Genomic DNA, 16,836 nt, shown 5'->3' with positions numbered 1-16,836 from the left:
CCTCCCCCCCCCCCCCCCCCCCTCCCGCCCCCCCCCCCCCCCCCCCCCCCCCCCCCCCCCCCCCCCCCCCCCCCTCTATGATATATTAAAACCCTTCCACCGTTATTATTTAGCTATAGGAGTGTAGTTGCCTTATGAATAGGCCCGGTGCTATATCATAAGTAAGAATATGATGCGGGTGCAATCTCGGGTTGTTCTTGGTGATCTTTATACAATGATTGTTCCATTACGATAAGTACATAGAGGGCTAGACACGAGGACTTATAAAGCTTTACAACATGTTCGATCTTGTGCTTACATTTCGGGCTTTTAATGTACCACACGGATGCCATAACCTACAAACACAATCAGCAGGATAAACACAAGTGAAGCATAATATATCGATGTATTTAAAAACGTATCAATCGTCAAAATCGGAGCAACAGCAGCCGACAGTAAAGAGTTGGTAAACGCTTACACGTGACGTGAATATTGTAGGATTAGGAACAATACGCAAAAGTAGATCAAATGCTAAGCCCTTAAGATAACTTAATCTCTAACCACTGGCTAGGGAAACAGTCCGGCTTGCATTCTATAATATATATTGGCAAAGAGAAATATAAGTTTTGCTATCGCACGGCACGAAATGGCCTAAAAGTAGCTGAGTTGGGTATCAGGTTTAACAGTTCAAATTATATTTTTTGTACATTCGTACATATATGTCATTAGGCATATCTGGGTATCTTCATATCTTCCTCTTAGCTGACTTGTTTACTATTCTCGAATAACAACGTAGGTAAGTATTGAACGCGCACGGTGCGATGCCTCTGACTGGTAAGACATCCTACGCTTTTTGTTTCTTCTACTTGCCGGGAGAACTAACCAAACGCCTTGCTGCTACAATACCCTAATAAAAGCAGTACCCATGAGGTGTTACGAGTTATAAAACCTTGCAAACCTTGCCAACATTTCACGTGCTCATATATTGATATCCCTTTTGGCCGTGTCCCCAACTTGTTCTATGGACCTGAGCAATTCCCTCAGTGTACCTTCAGCGTAAGAAGAATAGCCCCTAGGTACCTCGGGATCTGCCACAGCTACCTCAGAAGAAGGCTTTGCTCCCTTCCAGGACATCCATGTGCTGAACCCGGACAACAGGCTTGATGAACTCCTTGGCTCTTCTGGTGTGGTAATGTCTGCTGCAGCTACAGATTTTGATGCGACTGCCTGGGGAATCCTCGTTAGAGATTCGCGTGTATAATATCTTCCAGTAGGTCCTACAGGCGATGTCTTGGTTTCAAGGTGATTCTTTGATGTCTGTGGCTCTGCAGGACTACTTAGTAAGATCACCCCCGGTGCCCCTGGGGAAGTAGTAGCGTTCTGCGTTTGGCCTCGAGACCTGTCGATGATGGCTGTTGCGAATATAGCCGGCTTCGACGAGAGAGACCCTTGTTGGTCGTCCTGTTGTTCGCTACTGGCCTGGGCCTCCGTACTGGCCGCACTGGTGCTCTCATCGTTGGTACCTGTAGTAGTACGACTTACTTCCTCTATAATCTGAGCGGCCGGCTTTTTATTGCTCCTATCTTCATCCGAGGACCTGCTCGAACTCATAATTGTTTCTAGAGTACCGTAGGCGGTATTTCTCCGCCGAGCAGCGCCTCTTCTTTTCCTCTGCACGGAACCAGTATGTTCGTCATCGCTCGATACCGACTGTAGCGTAGACCCTCCAGGAACATGATGCCTTGAAGATGTAGATGGGGGTCCTAGGAACCCCGGTCCTGATCCTTGAGGGGCGATATGGACCTCGTACTGGTTGCTGAGAGAGTACTTCGTGCGTGCACATATCTCTGCTATCCGGTCAAGGTCTGCATTAACGTCCTGTTGTATATCTGCTATGATACTCTTAAAGGTGAAGGATTCAAGAGGCGGTAGTTTGGCTTCGACTGTTGCGCGTCTTTTTTCGGTTCCTTTACGGCGCATCTTGTCCTTCATTGTGCTATTCCGTTTAATACGCTGAGATGATAGATTATGTGAAGACGAGGTACTAGAGACGGACACCGGGCCCTTAACTGCTGAAGAAGACGACGAAGAAGCTCCTGGATATGTACGCACTACGACGGGTTGCGAATAAGTTCCGGCCGTTGAACTCTTGGCACTGGGCGGAGTTTTGACTCTGGAATAACGTTGGCGCGAGGATGGTTGGGAACGACTCAGCTGGCGTAGGGCAGTAGTACGATGGGCAGTGGTAGAGTCGTCGAGAGGGATTGGTCTTCCTTCGGCGGTATTTGGTACGAGAAAGGTGGATGAAGTAATTTTGGGAAAGACAGGAGGGAAGACGAAGGGTAGTGAACGCCTTGGGAAATTGCTATCGTTCGGAGAGCTACTGGTGGTGGTATTGGTCTGTGGATGAGGAGGGGAATTACTACGAAGTTGAGGAGGCGGGTAGGTTGAAGGATATGATGTATCTGCCATGTTCTATAACGTGCAGGCTCAGTGTATATACGGGATATGTAGGCTGGGAGGATGTTTGAAGTGCTTAGACGAGCCGGACGAGCCAGACGAGCCAGACGAACTAGACAAACTAGACAAGCCAGTAGCTGGGCTGATTGTAAGTAGTATTAGGCGATATGCTGTGGCAGCCAACAGGAAGTGCTTGATGTTCTCGTAGATAATGGATGTGATTCCCTGCGTCGGAACTAGAGAAATAGGATGATTCGTCGGCGCGTAGGCGGGACATGTGGTTCGAACCGGAGACGAGCTTGTCTAATGTTGTCGTTTTACTCTTGGTTTGATTTCTGGAGAGGAGATGGATGAAGAACCAGGGTGAGCTGCACAAAGTCGTGGTGCTATTTGAGTGGTAGAGAGGTGGGTAGGTAAGATGATACATGTAAAAGTTACATGTTTTGAGGAGGGGCTTAGCTTAGCTTAGCTTAGGTACTTTGCTTAGCTAAGTACGGTATTTACCGATCCACTCAAGTTACCTATCTACCTGCATATGTACATGTACATACATGTACAGAAATGTCATGTAGGTTTCAGCGTTACATAGATACATAGCTCTTTAGTGATAACATTGCTAGCGACTATCATACCTACACTAATATGTATATCAACAGTAAGGCTTGGACGGCTTAAATTACCTATATAATGCCATGTTCCTCCATGAATTTTCTGATTGCAAAATTGACTTCTTTCAAATAGCAACGAATTGCTAACTTCGGCGTAGTATAAACATACTTTTCTTCAGCAAATCTGCGAGACTATTTCGATCAATGAATGAATATACTGCTATTACGTACCAACTACCAGTGTCTTTCGAAAGCATCTGACCCCTTAATGCTACAAACCAAAACGCCCTCCTGGAATTAAACCGACGTTCCCTCTTCGTAAACTGGCTATTTAGTGGGTACCCGGCGGAACCATCGTGCCGTACCCGTAGCCGCCTGTTTGCACGCGGTCGCTGTACACGCCGGTAGCTCGTCGGGCGGCATAGCGGCCCTCTCTGGCCTGCTCTCGACGGTCATAGTAGACGTACTCGAGGTAGAAGGCGTGTATATGGCCTGGGAGGTATCTGCTCTTAACATATCAGCTAGTTTTCTAGCATCGCTTCATGTAATAAGACCTTCGCTCCATTACATACCCAAGGATGGTGAGGCAGATGTTGATAAGCAGATCGGCGCCACATCCGGCGACGGCCCAGACACCAATCGGAGGGACTAGACAGTTAAGTTAGATTGTCCTGTAGCCAGTGCCTACACCGAGACTTCTTTGGTACACTACTCACAAAGGATAGTTATGAGGACGATGAGTATAGCCGATGCAGCTCCCATTTTGATTAAGTAGGAAATGCTTGCGAGTTAGAAGCCGATGATATTAAGGCAGGTAAAGGGTAAAGTAATGGTCATTCACTACTGGTGGCCAGGATTGGATGTCACAAGTTAATGAAATACAAAGATTCGGAATTACCGGTTTACTTTGGTTTTGTACCTGGTAGGTATGTTTTAAATCTCGGTATGCGGGACGACGCCGATGACGTCGATCAGTAGCAGCGTACCTTACGTAAAGCATAGTCTGGGGAGGTAGGTACATAGCTGCCATTCTCGTACGTTAACTTGTTCTACATACCATGGAAGCCATCATTTGGAACCCCGCACATCGAAGTATTTGTAAGTATGAATATGTTAATAATCATATGACCGTATTAGAGGTATATATGTATTTCTTAATACATGGCGTAAGGGCATATAGTAAGGAACGTATGCGCGAATGGGTGATAATATACCTTATATTATACATTTTAAATGTATACCGGGGAGGGACCTAATGAAATATAATAACATATACGCAATTTTATCTTTATAGGTCAAGTAGTTACTCTCCTTATAATCTACCTCTTAAGCTGTAAAGAGGAAGATAAAATGAAAGTGGTGCTAGTACCCAGGGAGGTAAGCAGATGACGACGTTATGTAAGGAGGTAGGTACATACTTATAGAGCCCACATGCGTTTGTACCTACGTTGGCAACTCCACAATTCAACGCTCTTCGACCCGGTCTAAATTTTTTTTAAGAGGCCTTTCGGGGTCCGGGATAAAATAATTAGAGGTAGGAGAGACTTGGCTTAGTTAGGTAATAGGAAGTTTAGGGGAAGAGGGGGTACCCAAAAGGAAAGGAAGGGGAAGGGAAAAAAAAATTCAATTAATCAATCAATCAATCAGTCAATCAATTATAAGGAGATTGACCAACTATGCACACTGCCCAAAACCAACAGCTCTCGCTACAACCGAACCCACCACGCAACTGTACAATCCCGGGAGGTGTTCGTCGTGACTCGTCTCATTTTCTGTGCTCTTTTTTTTTTCCTCTCCTCCTTCTGCGCACAACAGACTCACTCTCTCTTATCCCTCTCTACTAGAGAACATCATTCTCCCCCCTTATTATCTCTTCTCTTTTTTCCTCTTCCTTTTTTCTTGTTCCGGTGCTTTCCTCGATCCCCCTTCCCGATATTGCGGCATTGCAGCATTGCGAGATTGCGAGATTGCGAGGAGCTGCCTGGTTTATAACTGGGTAGACGTCAAAATCCTATCGAGATAAAAGGAAGAAAAAAAAGGGAATAACTACAACTACTTTTTCGACGTTGGATTCTTCCTTATCGCGCATTGCATCGAAAGCTTTTCTCGTTGTGGTTTTTTTTATTAATCATCCACATTTAAAAAAAAAACAAACTGGAGCTCCAGTCGCTCGTTGCTACGACACCTCGGCCACCGCCTTTGACCTCCTTTCTGCGATCCCACATTTATGACCCTCGATCCTCTTGAACTTTTGGGGTTTCTAAATTCTTAAAACCTGCTCAGTTCAACTCGACAGGTTTCCGTCGTAACATACAATACTACATCGAGCCGCGTTAAGTCCGACTTTAATTACTGTACTATAAAACATCATACTACATACCACATACTACATACTACATACCACATACCACGTACCAACATCACCACTACCGCCGTCCTATATCATAGGCATCGAGTCTGCCCAATATGTCGAGCCAGCAGACTCCACCTCCTCATATCGACCGCTACGTCGTTATCCATGTAGCAACTACCTGTGATGAACACGGCGTCTATGTCACGAAGGATTCCGCAGAGGTGATTGAGCTTGGCTGGATCCTCCTAGATTCTAAGTCGCTTGAAGAGGTATGGGATATGGACGGTGGAAATCAACGAGTTTATTGCTATAAAGGGTTGAACCTTTGCGTGCTGACTTATTTCTTTCAATGCTAGATTCATCGTGAGAGCGTGCTCGTGAAACCTATCAATACACCTATTACACCATTATGCAGTAAGTCGTAGCTACGGGATTAACCGCCCCTTTTTCCCTCTCTCCCCCCTTTCTCCTCCTCCTATTCTTCCTCCTCCTTTTCTCCGAGCATCGCCATTCCCTCTGCACACATCTCTAGCTTCATCAGACTAATACTTATATGTTTTGCGCTTATAGCCAGCCTTACGACCCTGACGTGGGAGCATGTACGAAATGCGGGAACTTTCCGGGACGCGGTTAACCGCTTCGATGCTTTCGCTTCTGAGCACCTGACCTCTCAAAATCTCGACTTCGTCTTTGTCACTCTTGACGCCTGGGACCTTCGTGTCCAGCTTCCTCGTGAAGCTCGCGACAAAGCCGTTGTACTCCCACCCTACCTGCAACACTCGAGGACATTCGATCTACGTACCGAATATCAACGATGGCAACAGCACCATCCTGAATCTCTCCCCTTCGGGCCTTCGATGCTCTCCAACATCTGCGCTGCCCTCGAGGTCGAGCCCGTCCAATCCAGTGCCCCTATCAAACATAACCTCCCCTTTCACCTGCAGGCTCTTGCCCCAGCATCTCCTCGACGTGCCATGGAAGAGGCGGTGACTCTTGCCAGAGTTCTGCGCGGCCTGATTCGCAAGTCTCAGCCACCCCAGGAGCATCCTGACGTCTTGACCCGTCCTATGGATGCCCGTGCTGATGTTCGTGCATTCCTATCTGAGCGAAGCAAGGTTCTGCACATGTCTGGTTTGCCTCACGATACTACCCAGTCGGAGCTTGAGAGTTGGTTTACCCAATTTGGTGGCCGTCCCATTGCTTTCTGGACCCTACGTACCCCGGAACAGCATAAGCCCACAGGTACCGGCTTTGCCGTGTTTTCGTCCCATGAAGAGGTATGTTCTTACGTATATATGCTTATATTATATGTTTCTGTATCCCAACTAAGACATTTTAGGCCGCCGAGAGCCTCTGCATGAATGGTCGCGCTTTGAACGAGAAGGCCATTGAGGTTTCACCGTCTTCTAGTCGCGTGCTTGATCGAGCCGCTGAAATCCTGACGCCTTTCCCCCCGAGTAAAAACCGACCCCGCCCTGGCGACTGGACATGCCCCTCATGTGGTTTCTCCAACTTTCAGAGACGGACGGCCTGCTTCCGCTGCTCATTCCCCGCAGTAAGCGCCGGTCCTCAAGGTGACATGGGCTACGGCTATGGTTACGGTCCGCCGGCTATGATGGGTCCTCCGCCGCATCACGGCGGCCATCACGGAAACATGGGCCATGGAGGAGGTCGCATGGGTGGTAGTGGTGTTGTCCCCTTTCGAGCTGGAGATTGGAAGTGTGGCAATGAAGTTTGTGGTTACCACAACTTTGCTAAGAACGTTTGTTGTCTTCGGTGTGGTGCCAGCCGTGCTGGCGCTGCAGTAGTTGCCGACTCTGGTTATCCTTCGCCAATGGATAGCGGTTCTAGCTACGGTATGGGCTCCGGGTCTATGGCCGGAACGCCGGGTCCAGGCCCGTTTGCCTCTGCTGCCGGGCCATTTGGAGCGTCTGGCGGTTACGGCCACCACTTTGGAGGCCCGCCTAGCACATATGCCTTGCCCTCAGGCATTGGTGGCGGTGCCGCCCCGTACCCATCTCTGAATACTCATTTCGGGCCTGCTCCGGGTTCGCATTCGGCAGGACCATTTGATAGCCGAGCTGCCGAGGCTGCTTTCCAGTCTGCAAGCAACGGTCCCGCCTCGGCCGGGCCATCTAATAACTTCTACTCGTCTCAGTCGGAAAACGATCCGTTTGCATTCCTCTCTTCCGGTATTGGCGGTTTGTCCGTCAGTGGTGGCGATGCTCGTCAGAATGGCGCTGGTGCGCCTTCGAACAAATCACCTGCTTAAACGCAAATAGTATTTCGGCCCGTACGGACCTCGTGCGGGGTGTTCGGTATCCGATTTCACTATAACCAATTTCAGCCGTGTTTGGAATGTTGTAGTGCACGGTAAATCATGGGCGGTGTCATCCTTGGCGGTACTTCTCAGGACGTAGAAAACGGCACTTCCTAAGGGTGTGGGCTCAGTTTTTGAAGATGCGGCATAGGGGGGAGTCGAGGATACCAAAGGATTAGCAGGGTGTTTGTGGGGGAAACGTTTTTGTTTTGAGAGACAAGAAAAAGTTACACCGGAAATGTTTGAGTGGAGCTGGAAAAGACAAAAAAAGGCCGATTTTCTAGAAGGGACATCTAGGGGAAGGGGCCTTGGTTGCTGGGAGTGGTGGGTAAGGTTCTTTTACTGTCAACCATGTCGACGACCTTGTTGCCCGATATACATTGAAAGTTCTGACCTAGGTGGAAGGACCAACTTTTGTACAAATGGACGGATATGTGCAGTAAGGCGGGATCTGAATGGGTGGTGCATAGCGCAGGGAGTGTAAATGGTATACCTGGCTTCATTCGTCGAACCCCGGACTTATTCCTAGAGTTTTATTGTATCTTCCTTTTACTACTACTATTACTGCTACTTATTACTACTACACCTGTTACGCTCTATTTCAACTCAAGTTACTTATTTTCTCTTTGCTCACCATCCCGTCTTCATTTTTTTGGTAGGGGGGGAGGGGGATTTCTTTTTTTTTCTTTCTGATATATTTTTTTCCTGCTCATGTCTATCTGTTAACTAACGAGACGAGCTCTTTGTCTCTAAGAGGTATATATGTGGTTAGTTTGCTCATCGAACAAGTAAGGGATGGTTGTCTAAGCAAGGAGCCGGGCTGTGCAGACAGATAGGTGGTTGGTTGGCTCTGATGACTGAGCTATTGGGTGGGATGGAAGGATGTAAAGGAAATGAAGAAAGATCGTAGTGCGTTTTAGCTCTTCTGGTTACGGTTAAAAAATAATATTTGCACGTAGCTCGCAAATACTTGTTCCAGAGATCTTTGTCTATTAGGGCTCACCTAGTCATTTAAGGTAGTTGGTCGAGGCTCCAGTACCGTATTCCGCCTTGTAGCAAGAAGTGGGATTAAGGCGAGACCATAATCATGATATCAAGGCTGCGAGACGTATTCCGAGAAACCATATTAGAGTTGCTATACATTTACACTAATCTAATCCGTCTTCCAAATATTATACTACTATATCGGCTTGTTCTGTTTCTCCATGTGCCTAAGTATATATGTACATACATACAATATGTTCATACGGATGAGTAGTAATGGCCAGCGAACCCGATCTTATATAGCAATATGCTAAGATTATGTGCCTGGTCTACTTCATATAGATGCTCCAGCTATGCTTTCTTTATGGGATAGATAGGCTTCTATGTCGTAGGTAACATAAGTAGACAGCCTATTATTGCGGAACCACTGGTATGAGCAACTGTTATAGTTGGCCTCTCTAAGGTGCCGATACATCCGAGAGCGACACATAGCTAGACTATCCTTCCATCTTACATTGTGTCGCCTCTATTGCCGCGTCCATGTTTTATTTCGCCAGGGCAAAATCACCAAGACTTATATGAGGCCATCCTATACTATTTTTCTACTTTTTCTTTCACCTTGTACTGTTGATTGTCGTGCCCGTGTCGAATAGCTCCTATTCCCTATTCTTTAGGCACCTGTATGACACGGCTTAGCTAGAGCTTCCGGCCTGTTGGTCCACGCTGGACCCGCCACGAGCTCCACGTCCACGACCACCCCCACGGCCACGTGAACGCCCTCTACCACCGCGGGTGTCCAGTCCGGCCGGCGGGGGAACGGCATTGTATGACTGCTGGGCAGCAAACCCATTCACGTTGCTCGGGCTGTTCGAGGCGCCCCGGCCACCACGGTTGCCACGTCCACCTCGAGTCAGACCGCCGCGACCGCGTGTAGTATAACCACCAGTTTGTTGTGCTGACCCTTGCGATGGATCATTGTTGGGTGCCGACTGGTAAACCGAACTACTATGTTGTAGCCGAGGAGCTCCGTTAGGTTTCTGAGCCTGGCCACCGCCACGCCCTTGTCCTGGTTGCCGATTAAAGCCATTTACGGCGCCCCGCCAGGTTCCACGAAGGGGACCTGGTGCTGGCGCGTCTCTAAATTGACTACCTGAGCCCCCGGGTGCACCATACCCTCGCGTATGAAGGGGTAACGTTGTTTGAGTTGGTCGCTTTTCTAGACTCATCTTCGAATTTGCAATCACTTGCCTATTCGTGACATTGAGTACCGAATTAGCTGGGATAGTCTGTCCCCGGAAAGGATCGCAGCGACCGCCCAAGGTTGTTCCATTCATGAATGCGTTGTCGCAGAGTATATCGAGCATGTGGTGATTCCCAACAGTGGTTATACCAACAACTGTACCTCTAGAAGCAATGGGTACCTTTCCAGACGCCTGCACATAGACAACCCGATCACCTAAGCTAAACTTCTGATTGCCGAGTCGTTGCGTAGCATCTTTCGGGTTAAGTAACGCGGATCGGGGAACACCCTTGAGCTTTTTAGGTTCGTGTTTTTCATTGGTTTCCCTTAGCGAATCTACCGCATTCTGGAGCTGCATGACCACTTCGGAGTCTAGCTGTTCGGCATCGAGAGGAACTCGCTCGAACTTACTGGTCTCCACAGTTTTGAGCCATGCGCCAATCTCCTTAATCCTAGCGGTGGCGACGTTGCTGTCCGGCCAGAGTTGAGTCTCGTTGAGTTCGCTCCCTGACGGGTTCTGCATCACAGCAGCGAAGAAATCGGGGAAACGAGTCATGTATTCTACTAGCAATTGAATCGCAGCAGGACTGAATTCCCATCCCGAATTTGACTTCCTCGAGTACCCCAAGACCTTCTGCTTCCTTCCCTCAAACTTGAGATTTAGTCCGAGATTAACCTTCATGCTGCCGCCTATCGTATGAACGAAGAAAGACGAAGTGATCTTGCTTAAAACAAGCGGGTGAAGCCCCAAGTCTTTCGCAACGGCGTAAGAGGGCCGGTAACCACTTTGCTGTTCGGCGCGACGGATGATCTGCTGCGTGAAGTTTGGCTCTTTTACGGACGGGAAAGATACTATAATCTCGGCTTGATTGTTGTTGTGACTTGAGATCTGAAGAGGACGCCCATAGGCATAATCTCCCAGAAAGAAAGAGCGAGATCCGACGGGGAACTCCTCCTCGAATGGTATTGCGGCCTTTTCAATGAACCGTTCGTCTTCGCTTATAACTTCGTCGACGATGGCCTGTGCTGCATAATCCGTTTCCATGCCTGGAATTGGGCCATATTCTTTAATGGTGGCACCCTCATCAGTCTTAATGAGCCCCTTCAGCATTTCAACATGGACCATGGATTCTACAGGGCCAATAATGATACCGAGTCGGCTACTGTAGAAATTCTCAATGCGTAACGCCTTTCTATTCCAGTCGTCGATCTCCCTGCCAGAATGGTGAGTCTGTATCACTTGGCCAGAACCATCCGTAGCTAACGAATAGTCGAATAGTTCGTCTGATACACGTGTTATTTTAGCCTCCTGTAAGAAGGGATAACCAACATGGCATCTTTGCCCCAGCTTGACTTTTGCCGACTCAACTCTACTTCGGAGCTCTACGTCGGCTAGAGTTACAACCATGCTCTCGTTTCGGCTTTCCTGCTGGAAAACATTTACTCCGTGGAAGCCAAGGGTAGCATTGTAAGGTAGTGTAGCAAGACTGGGGAATCCTGCTAACGCGTCCACGCCAACCTTTGTGCCATTGAGTAGGCCAACATATAACTCCAGCCCTTCTGTTGTGGGTAGGTCAAAAATGTTCTCAACGCAATGGCAGTGGGGAATATCGGGAAAGATTCCGACCATGGACGACGGGTATATAAAGTCAATGTTAGGATCGTATGTGAATTTCATTGAAACACCGAAGCTGTTGCGAGCCTTTTCATCTGGTGTAAGAAGCTCATTCTTGGGTGCCATTGCAGACAACAGTCGCTTCTCGTCGATGAAGGGGATTTTGACAACTGCTTCCCATTCCATTTTCTTGCCATTCATGTCGAGTTCGAAGTCTCGTGGGTAGAAATCGATGATTGGTGACTTAGGATCTGTCATGAGCTCGTGATATACCGAAGGAACAATCTTCTTGCTTCGATCTGGGAGAACACCCATGAGCTGTTCAAACGGTCGGAAGGGTTGACCGAGCTTGAATGTTAGATCGGCATTCATGCCTTTCATAATGTCTAGATGGGTCGACTATTAGCATAGCCATTTGCTTTAGTATCACGGTCGCCAGGACTTACCAGATGTCATAGGAGAGTAGTGATAGCCATAAAACCATGGCCAAGAAGCTACTCCTTTATAGTAGTAGTATAGTACCCATTGTAGGCCTTGTACGTAATTCTCACAAAGCTTCGTCAGCTCTGTCTCCTTGGCCTCCGGAGACCATTCGAATTTGCTTGCATAATATTTGTCTTTCCACTCCAAGAACTTTTCCTTATACTTTGCTTGCGCGGCCGCCTGGGCTTCTTCGGCAGAAGAGTCGACTACCTGAGCTCTGTCATAACGCTTCATAACGCGAAACAATGCCATGTGGCCTTCTTCCTCTTCTTCATCATTTTCATCTCCGTCTGGATTTGTAGGAATTGTTAGGACTAGGTTGCGTCGTCCATCATCGTCTTCGATGGTCCGCCACTCAACATGAAGGCTATCAGCGGTGTCCTGTACGAATTTCCGGTCGGCAGCAATAAGCTCATGGCCAAGGTTGAGAGAAGTAGGCGGCTGCGTATTTATGAACTTCCTTATCTTCTTCCATAACTCCTTCTGAGAACTGGTTATAACGAGCTGTCCTTTCGCCTTCGCCGGCACTTCGCCATTGTTTTCCACCGACTGTTTACCCTTGAGCCACCTGGAGTCGGCGTTCTCGTGCTCGAAAAATCGGTCCTCCTCCTTGGAAAGTTCCTCTAGCAAGAGTCCCAAACGAGCGAGGTTGATGACCCCCCCTTCGTTGATGTAACCGTCACACTGCGGGAGGACTTGTTTATAAATACGAAACATGGTTGCCAAAGCCCCCTCGTTGATATGAAGATTAGGTAGACTTGGAAGAAAGTCGTTACCAACGAAGAACGCCATAAGTATGAAATCGTCAATGATCCTCTCCATGTCGAAAGGCACTTTTATGGCTCCTTCCTTTTTCAACTCCTGGAACTCCAATTCAAGATATTCCCGAACCATACATAGGTGCATCAGGTAGAAGTTTTGATGCTCTAGCTCCTTCGATTTCGTCTTAGAGGCGCGGCCGAAGGTGACCTCTTCTCGAAGCAAGCAGAAGTGAGGATCGTGGCTTAACAACCCCAGCATGATAAGATCGGCATCCAGGCCGTATAAACAATGACGAACATTAGGGTGATAATCGGGCTGGGCCTTCGCATTCCTGATGTACTCCATGATCTTGTGCTCTCCTTCGCCGGGTACTTCGTGACCTGACAGAACTACGTCGCAAACCTGCCAATCGGAATCCTCGGAGATCTTTTTGCTGATGAAGTACTTGAGCTGTTTGGTTAACTTGGCCATGAACTCGGTACCTGGCGTGATGCAATTACTATCAAAGGGGTCATCCTTTGGCAGTTCTTGGCCCTCTCGTATTGCCTTCTCGCGAGCCTGTTCGGCATCTAACGCAGTTCGGAAACGGCGAGCTCTCTGCTGGTTCATCTTCGCTCTGGGGGCCACCCCATCAATAGCCATAAAGAACAGTTTCTTGGGCTTGATCTTGCCAAACAGGTGCTCAATATAGTTAAATATGCGAATGAACATCTCATCTTCGCTCAGACGGAACGAGGTATCGTGGGTGTCTTTGTGGGTACAATTATGTATGATACCATTCATATCCAACTACGTAGGTTAGCGAACGACGGCGAGAGAGGATATATTGGTGGATTGCCGTACATAAAGGTTGTCGAATTCGGGGATGCGATTCTCGGCAATGAGTTGGGATATCGCAGGATATCGCTCCGAGAGCCATCTGAAGAACTTGGGAACACTAGACTGGGGTTAATACTGTGCTTTATAATCTGATTTTGAGAATGACTTTACGTACCCCATTCTGACCTTAGTTTGATTAGTGGGAGTTGATGAAAAGGAAATGAAGTTATAAAATGTGTACGACGCCGCAAGATCGATGTATGATATGACAAAATTTGTCCAACTCAGGTCTCGTCGGCGAGGAACTGTGATACACTGCTTTGCGACCTGATGTTCTGCTAGGGACTTTTAATGAGGAAGGGCGCTTAAAGAAGTAAGGCGTTATATGGAATAGACGATGTGGTTAAATTTTTGTCGAATATTGTCGAAGCAATGCATCTGGGGCAAATGCAATCTTTTTTTTGGCGACGATAGACAGGTTACTGGCGACCTCGGTAACTTGAATGCGACGCGGATCTGTGTATGTATCTATGTGTGTAGTATGATTGTGTAGCTCTGATCTCGGCGACGAGGAGTCATTGACCGCGAATATGGTTTTGCAGGTTAGTGGTGTCGTGGGCTGCGTAGCTGCTGTGGTGGCACACAACCTTGTGTAGTGGGGATAGGTACGAGGACGTAGGTACCCGACAGCCTTACCCCAAAATTCAAGTACATGAATTGTACGATGTACAATGTACCTATCAGCTCCCCCGCATTCATACGGCTGAGACATTCTTGTTAGTTACATGTAGGTAGTTATGTACATATGAGGTATGTACATATGTATTCATGGAAATTCATTACGTAATCCACTTTTATCTGATCGGGTGGTAGGCGGTAGGCGGTAGGCGGATACAACCTTGCACTTTACGCGCATCGCGTCTAGTCGCGAAATTCCTTCCGAACACTTAGCAAATATCCTAAGCTCAACTCCCGAAATCGCAACATACCGTAATCGATTCTACGAGAAAGGTTAATTCAATATGGCTCCAGGCCCTGTTGTCGAGGATGTCGAAGGTTAGTATTCTATATCCATTCCCATCATGTCCTTTTGTTTACTTATTGACGTAGTAGAAGTGGACATGGCCCAGGACTATGATGAAGACGAGGAGCAGAGACTTATCAACGAAGGTAAGCCACGATTATTTTCCGCGATGACTAGTGCATTCCTTACGATTACTAGAGTACAAGACGTGGAAAAAAAACTCGCCATTTCTCTACGATATGATATTGAGGTGAGCTTTTACATGGCAGCACGAGTTGGCTCCTCCTGCTGACAAGTTGCAGCACCGCCCTAACATGGCCTACTCTCACCGTTCAATGGTTTCCCGATGTGAAGGAGCCCGAGGGGAAAAACTGCCGTATTCACCGAGTTCTAATCGGAACGCATACCTCTGAGGGCAAGCCGAACCATCTTCAGATTGCCCAAGTCGAGATACCCAAGTCAGTTCGCCCTAATGCAAACGACTATGATGACGAGCGGGGTGAAATCGGCGGCTACGGTAAATCCCCGTCTACAGATGTTACCACAGCCATGAAATGGAGCATCATTCAGAAGATTGACCACCCTGGCGAGGTTAATAAAGCCCGTTACTGCCCTCAGAATCCCGACCTGATCGCAACACTAGCTGTTGATGGCAGAATCCTTATCTTCGATAGAACTAAGCATAGCTTCGAGCCGAACGGCAAGGTTAATCCTCAAATTAGCCTCGAAGGTCATAAACAAGAGGGATTTGGCCTCAACTGGAACCCCCATTCTGAAGGTGCTCTAGCGTCAGGAAGCGAAGATCAGACCGTCTGTCTTTGGTATGCTGCTCCCTTGGCAACCTATCGTGGGCTATTATTGGATCGTGCTAATAACATGCAACAGGGACCTCAAGTCGCTACAGAATGGCAGCACTACCCTCGGTCCTTCTCGCCGTTTTACTCATCATACTAACATCGTCAACGATGTTCAATATCATCCTATTTCTAAAAACTTCATCGGCAGTGTTTCCGATGATCTAACTCTGCAAATTATGGATGTGAGACAGCCGTCCAATACTCAATCATCTTTGGTTGCCAAAGATGGACATAGCGATGCTATTAACTCACTAGCATTCAACCCGTCGACTGAGGTTCTCGTGGCGACCGCATCCGCTGATAAGACCATCGGTATCTGGGACCTTCGTAACGTAAAGGAAAAGGTCCACACGTTGGAAGGCCACCAAGACGCGGTCACTTCTCTTTCCTGGCATCCTCACGAAGCAGGCATTCTAGGCAGTGCTAGTTACGACCGGCGAATCATCTTCTGGGATCTAAGTAGAGTTGGTGAGGAACAACAACCGGATGATCAAGAAGACGGACCTCCTGAACTGTAAGTCTTTTAATATCATACGGAGATACGCTAGCTGATACTTGGTAGTTTATTCATGCACGGTGGGCACACTAATCATCTCGCCGATTTCAGCTGGAATTTGAACGACCCTTGGCTCGTGGCGAGCGCTGCTGAGGACAATATGCTCCAGATCTGGAAGGTTGCTGATTCTATCGTTGGAAAAGACGAAGCCGATCTTCCGTTGGATGAACTTGGCAGGTGAGCGAGGCGGATATGATGAAAAGTTGTGACTTGAGCCCTGCTGTTTAGGACATGGTGGGGGTTTAGGACTGACAGAAGAAGAAGAGGAAGAGGCGGACATACCCACACGGCATATTAGAGCGTTGGCGGACAGGAACACGTTAGTAGTAATTACTACTATTGCCTAACCACACAATTAACTTCCCAGCAGCTTTATTATATGGCTAGGGCTAGGATGATAGTGGATATCAGGGGGGAGATGAAGACCATTGAACCCTTTTCTATTACAATGAAGCGTTTAATCGAGGGCTTTCGATTTGTACGATCCGAACGACTACAATTATTTCCCCTTGAGCGCATATGGATCATGGCCAAACCGCTCTACGTGCCGGGCTAATAGGATAATAAATAAGCGTATGGAAGAATGATCCGAGTTATTTTACTTATGCTTTTCTAGACGACTACTCCAGCTGTGATTTCCCTACCCTTAATTATTAGGTTAGGTAGGTAGTTATGGCTCTATAATTAATCGGCCTACTCATCAAACATGTTTAAGTAAAATATACCCCCCATTTAGGGTCACATAGATAAGCTATACGTACGGTAAGTTTGAAGAA

The 16,836-nt window shown here is 47.7% G+C and overlaps 5 protein-coding genes across 5 annotated transcripts; 2 read left to right on the top strand and 3 right to left on the bottom strand.

Annotated features, from left to right (window-relative positions):
• Positions 1–650: 650 nt before the first annotated feature.
• F5Y00DRAFT_250141 (uncharacterized protein) lies at positions 651–2,845 on the bottom strand. The gene has a single exon (XM_048009694.1). The coding sequence runs from the start codon at positions 2,449–2,451 to the stop codon at positions 958–960; it is 1,494 nt and encodes a 497-aa protein (XP_047859766.1). The 5' UTR covers positions 2,452–2,845; the 3' UTR covers positions 651–957.
• A 180-nt stretch (positions 2,846–3,025) lies between these two features.
• On the bottom strand, positions 3,026–4,318 carry F5Y00DRAFT_250138 (plasma membrane proteolipid 3). Its single transcript, XM_048009693.1, has 3 exons — positions 3,764–4,318; positions 3,620–3,695; positions 3,026–3,550 (listed from the first exon to the last, which is right to left on the bottom strand). The coding sequence occupies exons 1-3, from the start codon at positions 3,807–3,809 to the stop codon at positions 3,379–3,381; spliced, it is 294 nt and encodes a 97-aa protein (XP_047859765.1). The 5' UTR covers positions 3,810–4,318; the 3' UTR covers positions 3,026–3,378.
• A 958-nt stretch (positions 4,319–5,276) lies between these two features.
• F5Y00DRAFT_14034 (uncharacterized protein) lies at positions 5,277–7,815 on the top strand. The gene is made up of 4 exons (XM_048004358.1): positions 5,277–5,669; positions 5,757–5,814; positions 5,971–6,677; positions 6,740–7,815. The coding sequence occupies exons 1-4, from the start codon at positions 5,514–5,516 to the stop codon at positions 7,670–7,672; spliced, it is 1,854 nt and encodes a 617-aa protein (XP_047859764.1). The 5' UTR covers positions 5,277–5,513; the 3' UTR covers positions 7,673–7,815.
• Positions 7,816–8,827: 1,012 nt separating this feature from the next.
• On the bottom strand, positions 8,828–14,264 carry F5Y00DRAFT_250133 (exoribonuclease 1). The gene is made up of 4 exons (XM_048009692.1): positions 13,799–14,264; positions 13,648–13,741; positions 12,006–13,593; positions 8,828–11,945 (listed from the first exon to the last, which is right to left on the bottom strand). Exons 1-4 carry the CDS (start codon positions 13,801–13,803, stop codon positions 9,397–9,399), a joined length of 4,236 nt encoding a protein of 1,411 aa, XP_047859763.1. The 5' UTR covers positions 13,804–14,264; the 3' UTR covers positions 8,828–9,396.
• A 381-nt stretch (positions 14,265–14,645) lies between these two features.
• F5Y00DRAFT_267777 (WD40 repeat-like protein) lies at positions 14,646–16,752 on the top strand (the record flags this gene model as incomplete). Its single annotated transcript, XM_048012124.1, has 6 exons — positions 14,646–14,679; positions 14,740–14,793; positions 14,846–14,897; positions 14,950–15,468; positions 15,533–16,018; positions 16,067–16,752. The coding sequence occupies 6 exons, from the start codon at positions 14,646–14,648 to the stop codon at positions 16,239–16,241; spliced, it is 1,320 nt and encodes a 439-aa protein (XP_047859762.1). The 3' UTR covers positions 16,242–16,752.
• Positions 16,753–16,836: the final 84 nt, after the last annotated feature.

Source organism: Daldinia vernicosa, assembly GCF_022497035.1.
Source record: "Daldinia vernicosa strain CBS 139.73 unplaced genomic scaffold F5Y00scaffold_100, whole genome shotgun sequence".
Lineage (NCBI taxonomy): Eukaryota > Fungi > Ascomycota > Sordariomycetes > Xylariales > Hypoxylaceae > Daldinia > Daldinia vernicosa.
The sequence above is the reverse complement of the archived record's forward strand: the minus strand, read 5'-3'. Positions and strand labels throughout refer to the sequence as shown.